An 18,301-nucleotide genomic window follows, 5' to 3' on the forward strand; every position below is an offset into this window, starting at 1 on the left:
GTTTGGGTCGTTAGGCCCCCATCTTCGTTGGTCTTTGTATTGAACAATGACGGACTTCCTTGCCCTCATTAATGTGGTTTTGGTGGTGCTGGGGTGACGCCTCCACTTGGTGGAGGGGTCGTTGTGGTTATCCCTTGTCACTGCTTGGTATTGTGTTTTGTTTGCCTCTTTGTAGGCCTTTTTATGGTATGGTATTTGGGGTTCAAAAAAAAAAAAAAAAAAAAAAGAAAAAAAAAAAAAAGAAAGAGAGAATAAAAAATTCATATGCCACTAGGGGATTATACTACCCTACTCTTGTGGAGATTATACTACCCTACTCTGTTTATGATTCATTGTTTCTATCTTTTTTTTCTTCTTATAACAGGTAAGAATACAGTTGGGGATAACATGGCCTGAGGAAATTGATAAAGCTTTTTTGACTAACATGATTATGATTCTTTGTTTCAAAAATATTAATGTCTTGAATATATTGTTGAACTAAAGCATCAGATTCTTTTGGGGGTCTAAGTAGTCTTTATGAATCCTATGTTTTCATCTTTAGATTGTGAAAGAAAATGGGATACAACTGAGGTGACCATTGATGATCAATATATTTTGAAAAATAGCAATTTTTGGTTTCTTATTTCTTGACATGGAAGTGGTATTCATATCAAGATCTTTAACCATAATGTTAGCTTCATAGTTGTGCATCCTTTAGTTGATCCCCTCTCTTGCAGAAATATTATCTTAATTACCGGATCATTGCAATAAACAACATATGAAATTACCAATGATTTCGAAATGCAATGAAAACTTACCAGATGGCTTAGTTGCTCTATGCAACTCTTCTAGAGCGAAAACGCCGAAAAGTGAAGTGTGCCAAATGACTGAGGGGGAAACATACAAATCTTTTGGATAACAAATCAAATTCTTCAAGCAATAGAAATGTTTTGAATATTTTAAATCACATAAAAATGTCACTACCCAGAAATCTTTCCTTAACTATTACAAAACTTTAAGTTTTGCCTCTCAATTTTGACCAAAGGAAGGTTCATAATTGGAACTTAAAGTTCTTTTGTGTGTTATAACTATATGAGTTTTGATAAATTATATGGTGAGATCTATGGCTGGTTGTAGAGGGTGAAGAATCCACCAATATCGTTGAAGGACTTTGCTAATATTGAATCCTAACCCTAAAATTCAATTTAACACTAAAACCCCCAATTTCTAATTTAATATTCCAAATTGAATCTAATTACAATACCAAAATCTTCAAATTAAGGCATTAAAGCCTGATTATGACCTTAGAAAGAAGAAAAAGTAAGAATTTAGAAAAGATAGATACCTGATTCTGAAATGAATCTATGGCACAGTTTGCAATCGAGAGTGGCTGAGATTAGGGATGGAAATAAGCAATGAGAGAGAGGGAGGATGAGGAGGATGAGGACTGGCTGAGATGAGCGATGAGGAGGATGGATAAGGAGGAGTGATGAGGAGGAAGCTACGGGAATAAGAGAGATACCGAGTGAGAGAGAAGGAAGAAAGATCGACTGTTTTCAATTGCACGGTTTGCACCTCCATTTGGGAAAATTAAAAAAAAAAAAAAAAAGCGCCTATTTTTTACATGGCGGGACTCAGGTATACATTTTGGCGTCGCGTAAAGTGTCACATCCCTGCCCGGGGGGGACCACTTCCCCGGCCCACTCCACCATCGTAGCACGATATTGTCCGCTTTGGGCCCCGACCACGCCCTCACGGTTTTGTTTCTGGGAACTCACACGAGAACTTCCCGATGGGTCACCCATCCTGGGAGTGCTCTCGCGCGCTACTCGCTTAACTTCGGAGTTCCCATGGAACCCGAAGCCAGTGAGCTCCCAAAAGGCCTCGTGCTAGGTAAAGATGGGAATATACATTTAAGGATCACTCCCCTGGGCGATGTGGGATGTCACAATCCACCCCCCTTAGGGGCCCGACGTCTTCGTCAGCACACTCGCGACCAGGGTTAAGCTCTGATACCAATTGTCACATCCCAGCCCGGGGCAGATCACTTCCCGGGCCTGCTCCACCACCGTAGCACGATATTGTCCGCTTTGGGCCCCGACCACGCCCTCATGGTTTTGTTTATGGGAACTCACACGAGAACTTTCCGATGGGTCATCCATCCTGGGAGTGCTCTCGCGCGCTACTCGCTTAACTTCGGAGTTCTCATGGAACCCGAAGCCAGTGAGCTCCCAAAATGCCTCATGCTAGGTAAAGATGGGAATATACATTTAAGGATCACTCCCCTGGGCGATGTGGGATGTCACAATCCACCCCCCTTAGGGGCCCGATGTCCTCGTCGGCACATTCGCGACCAGGGTTAGGCTCTGATACCAATTGTCACATCCCGGCCCGGGGCGGATCACTTCCCGGGCCTGCTCCACCACCGTAGCACGATATTGTCCGCTTTGGGCCCCAACCACGCCCTCACGGTTTTGTTTATGGGAACTCACACGAGAACTTTCTGATGGGTCACCCATCCTGGGAGTGCTCTCGCGCGCTACTCGCTTAACTTTGGAGTTCCCATGGAACCCGAAGCCAGTGAGCTCCCAAAAGGCCTCATGCTAGGTAAAGATGGGAATATACATTTAAGGATCACTCCCCTAGGCGATGTGGGATGTCACATAAAGTGGTTTTGCGCAACGGCCACATTGTGGCGTCGCGGAAGGTATTGTTTTTTTTTTTTTTTAAATTATTATAAAATATACTGAAAATGTGACTTTACTCCCTTCAAATTCAATTTCTTTTTAAATAAAACCCACAATAATATATTTTTCTGACAAAAACCCGACCCGAACTACAATAATAAATTTAAAGCTACTTAATAAATATACATACGCATTGTACGCAACTAGTTTCAACGATCCAACCATCAAACTTGTTTGTATATTTACACTAGTGGATACCACAAAATCTTATGTTATACTTAATGAAAGTATAAATAAACTTTAAGTGTTAGTTAATCTATCGTTTTGATGGGATACGCATTCTACGAAACTAATTTCAACGATCCAACCGCTAAACTTTTTTGTATATACTTCGAGATCACATACGCCAAAAATCGCAAAAAACAAACATTCAGATATCAAGTAACGGGACAAAACTTTTTGACGGTTATAAACGAAAAATCATGATTTAACGGTAATTTTAACTCCGATTTTGATGATTTTTTACAGCTACACTCCTTGACCCTATATGAATATAATGAACTAAATTCGGTCTTCAATTTAAAATATTTACACTAGTGGATACCATAAAATATTATGTTATACTTAATAAAAGTATAAACAAACTCTAAGTGTTAGTGAATCTATTGATTTGATGGGATACGCATTCTACGACGAAACTAGTTTCAATGATCGAATCGTCAAACTTGTTTGTATATACTTCAGAATCGCATACGCCAAAAATCGTAAAAAACAAACATTTAAAGATCAAGTAACGGGACAAAACTTTTCGATAGTTATAAACGAAAAATCACGATTTAACGGTAATTTTAACTCCGATTTTGATGATTTTTTTTACAGATACACTCCTTGATTTTATACAAATACAATGAACTAATTCGATCGGCATTTGAAAATATTTACACTAGTGGACCACAAAAACACTTTGCGTGATGCAGTTTGTTTGTCCTGCAAACAACCTTTGCGTGACGCATTGGTTGCTACGTCGCGCAAACAGTCTTTGTGTAATGCATTGGTTGGTGCGTCGCGCAAAGTGTGTTTGCGCAATGATCCAATTGTGACATCGCACAAGTTAGTTTTTTTTTTTTTTTTTTTTTTTTAATTATTATAAAATTTACTGAAAATGTGACTTAACTCATTTCAAATTCAATTCATAAAACACAATAATATATTTTTCAAACAAAAACCCGATCCGAACTACAATAATAAATTTAAAGCAGCTTAATAAATATATAGGAAAACTAATGAAAATGGTTTGAAAACTTTGAGTTTTAATGATAAGGACAAAATAAAGGGTAAAGTGAATAGTACCAGAATTGACTTTTAGTGTAAAAATGTGGTTTTTCGTTAAAGTGAACAGTACCGTGGGTTTTTCGTTAAAACTCCCTAAATATATATACCATTCAATTTCTTAAGTGTTATAACAAAATAAATATATTTAAAGCTACTTAATAAATGTGACTTTCTTCAATATAATTCTTAATTACTTGCGGTGCATTAGATTTACCCTCAGTTCAACCGTATAACACAAATCAAGGAAATTTCAAGGGGAACCCAACATTTCGTACAAGTTCTTCAGTGTAAATATATAAGTTAACCCCGATAAAGTTCAAATGCTAATTCCAAATGAAGCCCAAACAAGTCTTCAGCAATATATATACAGTCTCACTCCTTTTAATCGGTAAAATTAATAAAGATTAATTAAAAATTCAATCCCACAAAACACCACCATTACCAAAAAAGCGCATAGCAAGTAGGCAAAGGTACATATACAAAAATTCCATATGCAAGTTGAAGAAAATACCTTCAAATTCGTTCTTCAATGATATTTTGTACAAAAATCATGTACAAAACAAATTTAGTAGTGTGGAAAAATTCGTTGACTTTGCGCGATGAAGGTGCAGCTTCGTTGCTCAAAGCTATTTTGCGCGACGTCAGTCTGCGTCGCGCGAAGTTCTATTGCACAAAATGTCTTTGCATGATGTTTTGTTGCCATCGTTGCACAAACATACTTTGCGCAACGCAATTTGCTCTATCATGCAAATTGTCGTCATGTAAATATGTTTTTGTACTAATGTTGCTAACCGTGAAGGTAATATAACTCATAAAAGTTTTCAAATTTCAAATCCCTAAAATTTAGGCCAACCAGGTCAACTTTCCCGAAACAATCCAACAAAATGATATGTGAAATTTAATAATACAATTTTGAAAAGAAAAATCAATTAAAAAAATGACATGGGACAATGTCAAAGGACTTTGATCAAAAACTTAAAACCAATAAGATTTCAATCGATACTATATAACAATTAAGGATGATAACCTAATTTCTCTATAATATTTATTTATTTATTCATTTGTCATTTGGCTGGAGATTGTTTTTCCTTCCAATTTAGACTAAATGTGACGTACAACCCTCGAAGGATGATGATATTAGTTTTTATAAGACGAACTTAATTAAGTTGAAGATGTAACTCATATGCATAGATTTTGTTCCATTTTTTATTTTATAAGACACACTAAATTGAATATTCCGTTTCTCTTTAGCATTTAAAGTTACTTCATAAATAACAAGTCATTGAACTCGAGACACCTTAGTGTGAAACTCTAAATAATCAATTAGTGTAACACAATTGACTATCTTAATACATATGCCTTTTTTTTTTTGGTCAAAATCTTAAAGCAGATGCTTAAAGTTTATCACTTGAAAACAACTAACGAGATGACAAAGCATCATTGGTTGGCATCCTAAATTTTCAAGCACACCATCACCCTAGACCTAATTCTATAGAAAACTCATGATCAAGCAACTATTGGATACCACTACAAGGAGCACAACATTTTGTCAATAAGGCGCATATGCTATGCAAATTCAAAGTTAAGCTTTATTCTCTAACAATCCATCAATTGCTCAACATTTCTCAAGGACACTTTGCTAACTCCCTTGAGATTGAATCTACTTTATAAAGATAATTTTTTCATTAGATTATTGAAAAAAGACTATTATTCATCCCAACTTGTAAGTGAGAGGTTTTAATTTGATTTCTCGTGCATGACGAATTCGATACCAAATTATCATAGTTGGTATATTGTGTGTGGCTTTAGCCCGAATCTTCCACTATTTAGTATAAATAATATCGCTTTATTGAATAAAAATTGAAAAAGAGACAAAAAAATATTGCATTTTCAAAATAAAAACACACCCGGCAAAAGATAATTGAGACATTCATAACTAAGCCCTCGTTTGGTATAAAGATTGGGTTTTGAAAACCCCCTACATTTAAGACATATTGAAGATGGAGGAGAATGATTTCTCATTTTTGAAAGGATTAGAAGAAAATTATACATGAAGAAAACTTCTCTCTTCTAATCCTACTAATTTGAAAATGCTTAGAATTGATGAATTTCTTCTTAAGGAATCATTCTCATACCTCTAATTCTGTCACAAATTTTCATTTCTTCTTTTACCATATGTTAACAGTAGTGTCTTATCCATTCCAATTTGTTAAACATCTCCTAGTTAAAAAATGAGGCCTAAGCTATAAAGAGTAAATGTCAAGCATTGACAACGACGGGGTGGTGGCGCAGTTGGCTAGCGCGTAGGTCTCATAGCTTCTGAGTGATCCTGAGGTCGAGAGTTCGAGCCTCTCTCACCCCAAATTATTTTTTTCGCTTTCAGTTATTTAGGTTGGGCCTAGGCCCGGTCAAACTCTGGCTCCCATACTCAATTAGAAAATCATTCGGGTCAGCCCAAAGTCAGCTCCACAGCGACCCAAATCCCAAAGTAGATAAACCCTAAGCGGCATCAGAGCTCCATCTTCTTTCACTTTCCCCAAAACCCTAAACCGATTCAGGGGCCTCCTCTCTCTCTCTCGTCTCCTTTCTCTCTCTACAGCTTCTGTTATTCATTTCAAGGACACCCAACGATGGTGAAGAAGAGCAGAAGTAAGCCTCTTAACGTTACTGAAAGTCTCTCATTTTTGTTAATTATTGTTCTTTTGTTGAATTAATTGGAATTTGAATTTAATGGGTTGCAAAGATTAAGAGTAAGAGAGAAAATTTCACCGAAATTTTATTATTTTTGTTAATTTGTTTTGATTATTTTGTATTTTGTTTCTGGAATTGATTGTAATTGGATTAATGGGTTGCAGAGAGCAAGAGCAAGAGAGTGACGTTGAAGAAGAAGTACAAGGTCATAAGGAAGGTGAAGGAGCACCACAAGAAGAAGGCCAAGGAGGCCAAGAAGCTCGGCTTCAATAACAAGAAGGTCGAGAAGGACCCTGGTATCCCAAATGACTGGCCCTTCAAGGAGCAGGAGCTCAAGGCCCTCGAAGTCCGTCGGGCTAAATATATCGAAGAAGAAGAGCAAAAGAAGGCTGCTCGCAAGGAAAGGGTACTGTTTTAGTATATTAGTCAAGTATTGCTGCATTGGTTTCTGTTTTTGTGATTGGTTTTTGTTTGAATTGTTTTAAGTAACAGTTTACAAATTAGAGTTTATTGAGTTTTCGAGCGGTTGGATACGAAATACAGCCCTTTCTATTTACTTATGCATTTGACATTCAGCTTGGCAATTGAAATTGGGTTTTAAAGTTCATAGCATATGATGCATTAATAACTGAGAATGAATGGGTATTTTTCTTCATCGATAGAGTATCCATTTTGTGTGCATATGAAGTTTCGATCTTCGAGTTCTAATGTAGAAGTTGTCAATAATATTTGCTCAGCCTATTTGCGGATTTCATCGTTTAGATACAGTCACTTGGCTGCTTTTAGTACACACTTTCGGCTTTATCTTATTGGTAAGAAAACTCTTTATTCTTATTCAGGCTAAAAAGAGGAAGATGGGGATTGTAGAGGACGAAGATGTCCCCAGTTCAGAGGAATTGGCAGAAGAAAGGAGTATTGATGAGTCTACTGGCTTTGGGAATAATCGGGGTATGTTGTTACTTGGTGTTTTTAAGGAAGGTTCAGCTTGAATATATCACTACCTTTTCTATTTCTTTAATTGTTCTTGAAATGCTTTTTGCTCTGTACAGATAGCTCAGATAGGGCTTTCTACAAGGAATTGGTTAAAGTTATTGAAGCCTCAGATGTTATTTTGGAAGTTCTTGATGCTCGAGATCCCCTGGGTACCCGATGTATTGATATGGAAAAGATGGTGATGAAATCGGGTCCTAATAAGCATCTCGTCTTACTTCTGAACAAAATTGGTAATACATTGCATGCTTTCTAGTATCTTAAGACATTGATTTGCACTTTCATTTATTTTCTTGTTTCTAAGCTTTAGCCTTTATTAACTGTGATGGTTCTTGGATCTCAGATCTTGTCCCGCGAGAAGCTGCTGAGAAGTGGCTGACTTATCTTAGGGAAGAGTTACCAGCTGTTGCCTTCAAGTGCAACACCCAAGAGCAAAGGTCAAACTTAGGGTGGAAATCATCTTCAAAGAAATCAAAACCAAGCAGCCTTCTCCAGACGAGTGACTGTCTGGGAGCTGAAACTCTTCTTAAATTGTTGAAGAACTATTCCAGAAGTCATGAGGTACGAATATCATCTGTTCAGGAAGCAATGCCGCACACACACACGCAGAGGCATATTATATATATCCCTCTGAAATTAGGGTTTTCATTGCTGGCATAAGAGTAGGTTTGAATAATTTCATCACATTATTTCTGGTGTAAATGTGAGCTTTTGTCCTTCACAGATCAAGAAATCAATTACTGTGGGTGTTATCGGCCTTCCTAATGTTGGAAAGAGTAGTCTGATTAACAGTTTGAAGAGAAGCCGTGTTGTCAATGTTGGTTCTACTCCAGGATTAACAAGATCACTGCAAGAAGTTCAATTGGATAATAATGTCAAATTGTTGGACTGCCCTGGTGTTGTAATGCTTAGATCTAAAGAGAATGATGCCTCTATAGCACTTCGAAATTGCAAAAGAATTGAGAAGTTAGAGGATCCAATTGCTCCAGGTATTTACCCATTGTCTAATTATTCGGTTAACCCTTTTAATCTGCTCGAGTGCCCTAAGCATGCATTGATCTACCATGAATTTCTTATAGTGCTGTTGTATATGAAACTTACATGTATTGCAATCCTTCGGGAATTTAGTTGCAAACAAGATTTACTCACTTTACCCTTTGTTGAACAGTAAAGGAAATTTTGAAGCTTTGCCCAGAGAGACTTTTGGTGACTCTATACAAGCTCCCAAGTTTCGATTCAGTCGATGACTTTCTGCATAAGGTGGCTACAGTTAGGGGTAAGCTCAAAAAGGGTGGTGTTGTAGATATCGGCGCTGCTGCAAGAATTGTTCTGCACGACTGGAATGAGGGTACGCATTGACCTTCTTGCATTAGACAAGAACTGTGTTGGAAAAAAAAATTCTGTAAATATGCTGAAAGATTTGATAATTGATGTTAAATATTCAATGTGTTTCAGGTAAAATTCCATACTACACTATGCCCCCAGTTAGGAATCAAGATGAACCTTCAGAGGCAAACATTGTTTTGCAGCTGGGCAAGGCATTTAACATTGATGAAGTATACAATGCTGAATCTTCATACATAGGAAGCCTCAAGTCCGTTAGTGATTTCCATCCTGTTGAAGTTCCTCCGAGTTGCCCGCTCAATTTTGATGAAGATATTGAAGAGGTTTGAACTCTGTGCTAATACCATATCACTCCTGAATCCTTTTCTGTTATTCAGCTTTGAAGTAGTTAAACTATGGTAAATTGAATTGTCTCTGCATGTTTTCGGGTACATTCAGTAGTCTTTCTAGGAAGCCGACCGATTCACATTTGATTTTAAATTTCGTGAAGGATTATCAAATTCTCAATGTAATTTGTTTTCGCATTTTGTCACACACCAGGTTGATGCGGCACAAGGACCATCAAGTCACGTTGATGAAAGTCCTGAAGATATGGTTGATGGAGACGATGACCAGTCCATGGCATGTGAAGAAGAAGATGCCGGTAAACCCAAGGATAAGAAAGCGACTAGAACTATCAGGCAAAATGAGAAATTGTACACAGCTGAAGGTATTCTCAATCCTAAGCTAAAGAAAGCAGAGAAGAAGAAAAAGAAAAAGGCAAAGTCAGCCGCAGCCTCAGTTGACGCTATGGACGCTGACGGTGACTACGACTTTAAAGTGGATTACAAGAAGGGATCTGCTATGGATGTTAGTGATGGTCAAGGTATTGGAAAGGTTCCCATGTCTGGTACTGGATTCGATGAACCGGAGGAATAGCCAGGACGATGGAATATAATTGTATCATCAGAGGCGCTTCAAGATGCATACCCAAGTTTGGTCTTGAGTTAGCCTGCGTTTTTGTTCTCTTTAAATTATATTTGAATACTGCTGGTTTTCAGATTATTGTTTACGGACCGGAGTTATATCTGCATACAATAGAAAAGCTTTGATTCAATTGTTGGTCCTGCTCTCGCTACACACACATGATTGATAAATAATTTGATATGGCAACCGCAAAATTCTGTATGCTATAAAGATTGCGGCTTACGCGGTTGCCCTCGCTGAACCGACCTGAATCTGAACTGCGATTCAGGCCAAGTCTAACTGAAATTGGATTACAATATCGCAATGGAGGACGTATAATGTAGCTAGCATGTGTATTTGCAATCCAAAATTAAGCTACCATGACTTTTGAGTAATCTACACCAGTTTAAAAACCAACTGCATTGGCTGGAAGGTGTAAGATATGCTAATACATGAAGATGAATCTCAGTCATCAATTGGCACCCCTAAAACCATGTCATCATCGGCAGGATCTTGTTTATCCTTAGTTGTCGACGGAGCTGGTTCAGTCGAGGATTGATTCACAGGAGTGACGATAGTCGTGGTGGTTGTTGAAGATACTGCTGTAACGTCTTATTGATTGCGACTGGTGTTATGTCTTCTGTAGTGGATGTCACGATTCCTTGTGCCTCCACAGTCTAGCGTGCTGCTCTCTCTTTGGCCTTGCTCTTTCCAGTACGTCTTCCTGTGTATAATCAACAAATCAAGCGTATGCCTTATAAAACTGACGAGCAAAAATGGTATGTAGGGGAATGACCTCGACGCACCTTATTAGCACAACCACCAACATAGAGAAATAAACAGGGGTGTAGAGGGAAAAAAATGGTGTGCAGAAATCACTTCCCGTAATCAACCCCCCACATTATTCCACACGAAATCTAGAACAACCAGTAACATAATTATGTAGCCGATGATCCCACGCTATTCGCTCTAAAACTGGGAATATCGAATTATGTAGTGCATATCAAGTAGAAGGATCTAAAGCAGATTTCAATCCATCAATTCTGGAAATATTTTTCGCTACAGAAGTGCTGAACAACAAATTTGTAAAGCAGAAATTTCACAAGGAGAAAGAATGCAACTGGAACTTCTTACCTGAAACTCGTCAACTTGCTTCTGCTGCTCAGCTTGCAGCCTACCAATCGTGCTCAAAAACTCGCCTACACCGGACTCAATGCGCTCGTTTATAGCTTCAGCTAGAGCTTTCCCCAAGAAAAAGGAATCCAGAACACTCCTGCTATCACCCTCAACTGCAACATTCAGTCATCAAACCTTCGCAAATTCCAATTGAAAATTTACATTTCACCAATAAAACTCGACAATTCTGGTAAAGGGTAACGACATACTCTCAATCCATTACCAAAAAATTACTGTTCATCAATGAAATATTAACACAAACAAAACCCAGTAAGCACCTCACAGAACTAACAAAGAACCACAAAGCTTTGTTCTTTCTTAATTTAGAGAAAACCCCAATTCATATATTTCAACAGTTTCCACCACAACATTCATTTCAACAGCAAACACAGAAATTACATATAAAAAAAAAAAATTAAAAATTTGAAGAAATAGAGGTAAGAACAATACCAAATCCGGGTCCACCGGGTTCTGCGCTGCTACTGCAGTGAACTATGCTTCTCTGAGATCCTTTTCTTCCATAAAATCCGACGCTTTTGAGCATTCAAATCTGTGTGAACCTTTCCAGAGCTTGAAGACGATGCAGAGAAAAGCTGCTGCTTCTGGGTTTAGAAAACGGGGAAGAAAGTGCTTGTGTGGGAGCAGAAGCAGAAGCTAAGACCCCACAAATCATGTTTTACTTCAGAGTCTCAGATTCTGTCACTTTCTCGTTGTTTCTCCCCTTTTCTTGTCAGCTCAACAGAACAAAAATCTTCTGAGTTCGCTTGTTGCAGTACGGTCGGGTTCGGGTGTAGGGTTTGTGGTTGGTATTAAAGACATGGGCCAAAACTTGTATACAAATATGTCGACATACAAAACAAGTGCAGTCTCTGCTAACTTAATACACGTCTCACACACCTTGCTATCAAAACTTATGTTCTTGAGTTTGATGATGATTTGATTTGACAATACTATCGTGCTATCAAAACTTATGTTTCTTGAACTTCATGGTGATTTGATTTGACAACACTACGAGCTCAAGCACATCTGTTTGTGGGATTTTGTGTGCTATGGTATTTGTTAGAGTTTTATTATTATCAGTCGCTTTCACGTGTTTTAATTGTAAGGACGAGAAGATTAACAATTAACAAGTGTATGAGTTGGGATTGAAAGAAAAGTTTTGTCAATCCGGTTGTAACATATCGTCATTCGTCATCTGGACCGTGTATACTACACTTGACTGGAAAAATTCTCTTAAGACTCGTTTGGGTGTAATACTTTATAAATCGCTTTTTATTCGCAAGTGTTTTTGTTCGTAGCACTTTTTAGTAGTGCTTTTACGAGTAAGCAATTTATTGTCTTACAAGCAACAACTAGTTATTTTGGATTGTATATAAGTGTTTTTGATATTAAATAGTGTTCCGCTGTGAAATGAAATGCACTTTTAGTACTAATAAATTAACGACTTTTTTCTCAAGATTTTTTGCATGAGTATTTTTCTTATATAATTAGCATACAACTTGATTAAATTGTTGATGAAAATTCAATTAAAAAATTAATGATCGTTAATAAAATGATAAAATACTTAATTAAAAATATATGTAGTTGACAATTTGTTTCTTAAAAACAAAAGGACACGTTATAGTTCAGTTCGTGACAATCAAATATGAAATAAATATTAACCAGACATAAGAAGATTAGCAATTCTTTCTTGTTCAACATCTATCTCTCGCCTATGAGTAAAATTTCATCAACAATTTCTTCATCTCTATGGTCTTCCTCGTGTCCAGGCAAAAAATGTGCACTCTAAACTGGTAAAATCCTGTTTTTGATGTTCTATTGTTGAATGCTATTATACAATAATAACTGGTTTCTAAGGAACCTTGTGTTGCTTTGACTGATGCAGGAGACGATGGTCGCTCTCAACCATGCTCTTTGCAAGTCAGCGAAAGAGGCATATACATCTTATCTGTTAGCCAATAATTCACACCCTATGAAGGACATCTTTAGTGTTCGCCGGCTCAATCTGCAGGTACCCATCTTACTATTGACACTGTAAGGAAGCTGTTTCTTTTTTCAGTTCTGCTGTCGTGGTGGGGGTGTCAAAGTGGTTTCTATGTACGTTTCAACTCGTCTAGCTTAGGGTTTCTATAGATTACTGTGCATATAGGATGATAAGAGATGAAGTAGAACATATAATCTGTGTACTCCAGGGGCTTCTGACTACTACATAAAATACCTATGTGTGTAATAACTACGAAAGATGATTGTTTTGACATGTGTTTCGCCCAATTAATTCGGTTATGTTAAGGTTTTTGGTCCTAATACCATTCAGTTCAGGAGGCGGAGCCACATGAAGGCCCGGGGCCTATTTTGAAATTTCTCTCATTTATACGTTGTTTGTTAGTTTATACAATAAAGAGTATATGGTCCATTAGTGGAGTAGAGTTTAAAGTTTCTAGCAAGTCATGGGTTCGATGCTTATTTATGCAAACAATTTTATGATTTTCTTACCATCTAAGCCTTATAACTGCCTTTCTGTTTTAGGTAAGTTAGTCAAAATATAGTCCTTTTAGGTTAGCCTTCTTGACAATTTGTAATGTTTCTTTACCTTCAATTAATAAACATTATTTTATATTGGGTTTTTTTATTAGCAGTTTAGCACTCCACATATTGTTGAATACACTTCACATAAATATGTATTATTGAATCACTCATATATCTTAACATGAAATAACTATTTAGCCCCCAAATATTTAAAAGAAATTGAATACACAAATTATTTACTAACATGAACCCTAACTCTAAATTGGTTGTCTAAACCCAAACCCTAAAATCCTAAAACCCCTAATTGACAAAAACCCCCAAATTAATAGAAACCTAAACCCTAAAAATAAAAAAAAATGTTACGAATTCCTAATCAGACATACTTTGGATTTTGTAAGAACTACAACTTTTTTTTTGTTATCAAAATCTATAACTACTCCAAAACAAATTTTCGATTTCTCCAAAAACAGAAAAAAAAAGAAAAAGAATAAATCCATTATAATATAAAATTAAAAAAATTTCTCTAAGTGGTAAGCGTGGTAGTTGGCACTACTTCCTTTTAAGTTTTGTACAATAAAAAGAATTGAACCCATTATAATTTTGAAAAAATAAAAAATAAAAAAATCACCCATGTCCTATCATTTTTTTTTGGTCAAAATTTTGTGAGATTTGACTCTAGAGGAGTAACAGAGACGGATACAAATTTTGGATTTGTGCTCTACTAGTAAAATAAACCAACAATCGAATGTCATGTAGTTGATCTCATAATTAGCATTTATATGTTTAGCATGAGTATTGAAGTTTAGAGGTGTGGTGAGAATGAGCAATGAGAGAATGTTGAATGTACGTGAAGAATGTGAGTTGTATGTAGAAAGTTTGGGGTGTGAGGGTAGTATAAAAAGTATGTGGGGTATACTAAGATAAATTTTGATTGAAAAAGTAGATATATGACGTATTTAGTATATAGAGTGTATTCAACAATGTGTAGAATGTTAATAAAACAAACCTTTTATATTCCATTTGTTTGTTCGTCGCTTACCCTGATTATCAACTTCACCATAATTACCATCACAAGCACAAACACTAGTACTCATTACCACAACTAACACATCTGCATTTAAATGGGCCTTTAATTATATACATCATGGTAATACAACTGGACCCACATCTCCAATTTTACGTCTTTTCAAGACAAAACTAGCATTCTGTTTTGCTATATAAGCCTTCTAAAGCCAACATTTTTATGATTTTTTTTTTTAAACTAATTCTTTTTTTCTTTGTCAGTTCATATAATACAAAATCTATACAATGTAGAGGAAGATCTAATTATGTTGAAAGAAAAATCACATGGTAATAATAGTTTCGAACTATCCTTGACTTTAATTTTTTTTCAAATCTAATGTGTTGATCCTTTTTTTATTAAAGCTCGTAAACAAACTTTGTTGTTATGATATAATGATCTCAAATACTAAATTTTTTATACAAATTTTAATGCTCTATCAGTGTTGTTTAATTAAAAGTTTTCATGAAAATACAAAACAATAACAAGAAATCTTTCATCGTTCTCCAATTAATTATATTTGTAACTATTTTTTTTTTCTAATTTCTTTCATGAGTAAATTGTAGCTACAGTCCCTTAACTTTAACTCAATTGGAGCAATGGTCCCTCAACTAAAAATCAATTACCATTGGTCCCTCAACTCATTAAAACGTGCAGCTATGATTCCTTAACTAAAAATCCATTACTATTGGTCCCTTAACTTTAATTCAACTGGAGAAATGGTCCCTTAACTTTAATACAATTGTACCAATGGTCTTTCTAACATAACTCGTTTTGACAAAAATTTTGACGTTGTTGACGAAAATGACCATAATTACACACTTTGATGAGTTGAGGGAACCTAATTATATAAATGGTTATTCCAACATAACTTATTTTGACAAAATTGATGAAAATAACTATAGCTACGCATTTTGATAAGTTAAGGGACCAATGGTAAAAAATTTTTAGTTGAGGGACCATTGTTCAAATTTGATTAAATTTGAGGGACCATTGCTACAATTTACTCTTCTTTTATTAGCTTAAAGTCCCTCTTCTAATGAATTTCTGCCTCGTCACCAATTTTGTTGGAATTGAATGTACGTTTAGGCGGTTGCAGCTTCATTTTGCTTTCCTAGACCCCCAAGGTGGACTTGACCTAGTTTGAGTGGACGATGGACATAGACAGCAATGCATCAAATTTGTTCAGGAAGAAGGAAGAGGCGCACAAATATAGTAGGAACTGATCGGAATTTTTTTTTCCAGTAGCAGAACTGATCTGATGTTCATTGATTGTTGGTTGAGTTAAAATATATGTTGTTTGTGCTATATATGCTATTGTGATAAGGATTCGCTATGGTCAATCAAGCATTTGAGCTTTTTTTTACAGTAGATACGCGTGTGTCTGATCGTAGCACTCCCTCATTATTATAAGGTATAAGGAGCTATGCATCTCTCCAGGTTAGAACAAGAACAAGAACTTGAAAATGTTGATGGTGTTAGCATTGAAATCACCCAGTAAACTTTGTTTAATTCTTGTATTTACAACTCATTTTTTGGCTCATCGTCGTATGCGTACTGAGATTTTCGCTGGCATTGGAACGATGTTTAAGAAATACGTGTATGTTTATTGATATAGAAAACTTCATTTTAATTCTTGGTAAAGATGACTTTTAGATTAAAACCATGAGTAGATCAAGATCTAATTTTAGTCCTTTGATACATTGATAACCTCATTTATTGATTATATTTTGATTTGTTTATTATTTCTCTTTTTCTTTCTAATTTTTAATGTATTAATTTTATTTCATTATAATTTTCATTTTCATTTTCATTTCATTTATCGCAATATATTTTGTTGTCAACATTTAGATAAACTAATTTTTGTTATATAATATATTTTGATGTACATTGTCTTCTTCATTTAGGTACATTAAATTCATTATAATACATTTCAGTGCATACATTTAGGTACACACATTTTGGTACATCATTTCGATACAAACATTTAGGTACATTAATTCAATATAATACATTTCGGTATACACATTTAGGTACACATTTCGGTATATTGGTACACACATTTAGGTACATGAATTTAATATATTACATTTCGGTGCATATATTTAGGTACATACATTTCAGTACTAATATTTAAACACATTAGTTCAATATAATACATTTCGGTACACACATTTCGGGTACTAGCATTTAGGTACATTAATTGAGTCTTTCAAGTTTGAAGAATGTTAAATAAAATTAATAAATTAGAAAACTCTTTTTTGGTCAAAAAAAAAAATAAATTTGTATGTTAATAAATTTAAATATTTAATGGGAGACATTAAATAAAATGCACATTAATTATTTTGAATTAATGACACATCAAGGGATTATAATCAATATCTAATCTAACACCAGGTTTATTTTAAATTTCAATCTTTCTTGAAGGATTAAAGTTAAAAAAACCCTTATTGATATTATACCTTAGTGCATAAATTCGTTGTCTGTAATTAATAATACAAACATCAAAATATTGAGCAAGTTTGTGTTTAAACATAGAACGTTATGAGTTAAAAAGAAAAGTTCAAACTAACAGGGTATTACCATGAAAATTCAAGGCGTTGCCTTATTGAGATAATGAAGAGCTCGTTTAGAAGTGCTTTTAAAATAACTGAAAATGCTTTTAGATAAAATGTTTTTGGGTCTCAAAAGTACTTGAAGTGTTTTCTGCAAAAAGCACCAATTATTGTGCTTATTTTAGGAAGTACTTTAACTACTTTTTCAAAATTTATTTACATTTTTACTAAAAATTGATCCTAAAAATATTTTAACCAAAAATGTTTTCAACAATTTTAAAAACACTTCAACGACATTTATCAAGTCTATCCAATAAAAAGTAGTAATCCACAAAATTTGAAATGAAAAAACAAAAATGGTAGTAAACTACGTACGGAATTTCCAATCCAATGACAAGGATATAATTAATTTTAATTTTATTCCCCTATTTGTAATTGATAGGTGGATTGTTCACTCCGCAATTTTATTCCCCTATTTACCATTAACAAATTAATTAAACCGGAAATGAAAAATATAAATATTTTTGTGAAGTACGAGGGAATGGACTAACTCTATGAAGTGATGTTTATCTGGGTTCGATAAATTCTTGAGATCATGTTCTGGAACCACTCTGGCACCACTACATTTATCTAATATTATTAATATTATGTGCTTGAAACAAACAGATACATCGAGCCACCCATCAAGTAATTCTGAATTAAAATTTATCATATTTTTCTTATGACGTGAATGAAAAAACAAGAGTCGGACTGCCATTTGGCTCATCTTGAACACGTGAGAGCAGTACTGCTACTGAAGTTATAAACTTTATAATTATCCCATTTTAGAAAAATCATAGAGCATGTGTTTGTAGTTTTACTTCGATCATTTAGAGTTGAGAATTAAAAATAGGATTTTTATTATAAATTGTCTGTGAACTTGACTTAACTTATCATTTAGGTTTCTCAATTTGCAATTCAATTAATCTCGTACTTGAATTTTATTTTGCACATCAATATGGTTTCTGCCAGCAAAA

At 35.2% G+C, this 18,301-nt stretch overlaps 1 protein-coding gene, 1 non-coding gene and 1 pseudogene across 2 annotated transcripts; 2 read left to right on the forward strand and 1 right to left on the reverse strand.

Moving 5' to 3' along the window:
* The first annotated feature begins 6,275 nt into the window (after positions 1-6,275).
* On the forward strand, positions 6,276-6,360 carry TRNAM-CAU. The gene is given in 2 exon segments: positions 6,276-6,313; positions 6,325-6,360. It is a non-coding gene; the product is annotated as a tRNA-Met (tRNA).
* A 129-nt stretch (positions 6,361-6,489) lies between these two features.
* LOC103960658 (guanine nucleotide-binding protein-like NSN1) lies at positions 6,490-10,119 on the forward strand. The gene is made up of 9 exons (XM_009373141.3): positions 6,490-6,647; positions 6,854-7,095; positions 7,529-7,637; positions 7,739-7,912; positions 8,023-8,240; positions 8,404-8,668; positions 8,848-9,027; positions 9,135-9,346; positions 9,564-10,119. Exons 1-9 carry the CDS (start codon positions 6,629-6,631, stop codon positions 9,939-9,941), a joined length of 1,797 nt encoding a protein of 598 aa, XP_009371416.2. The 5' UTR covers positions 6,490-6,628; the 3' UTR covers positions 9,942-10,119.
* Positions 10,120-10,302: 183 nt separating this feature from the next.
* On the reverse strand, positions 10,303-12,008 carry LOC125472480 (annotated as a pseudogene).
* Between the last annotated feature and the right edge of the window lie 6,293 nt (positions 12,009-18,301).

This window comes from the organism of the source record quoted next, unplaced genomic scaffold, assembly GCF_019419815.1.
Source record: "Pyrus x bretschneideri cultivar Hongxiangsu unplaced genomic scaffold, Pyrus_bretschneideri_v1 Contig7, whole genome shotgun sequence".
NCBI lineage: Eukaryota > Viridiplantae > Streptophyta > Magnoliopsida > Rosales > Rosaceae > Pyrus > Pyrus x bretschneideri.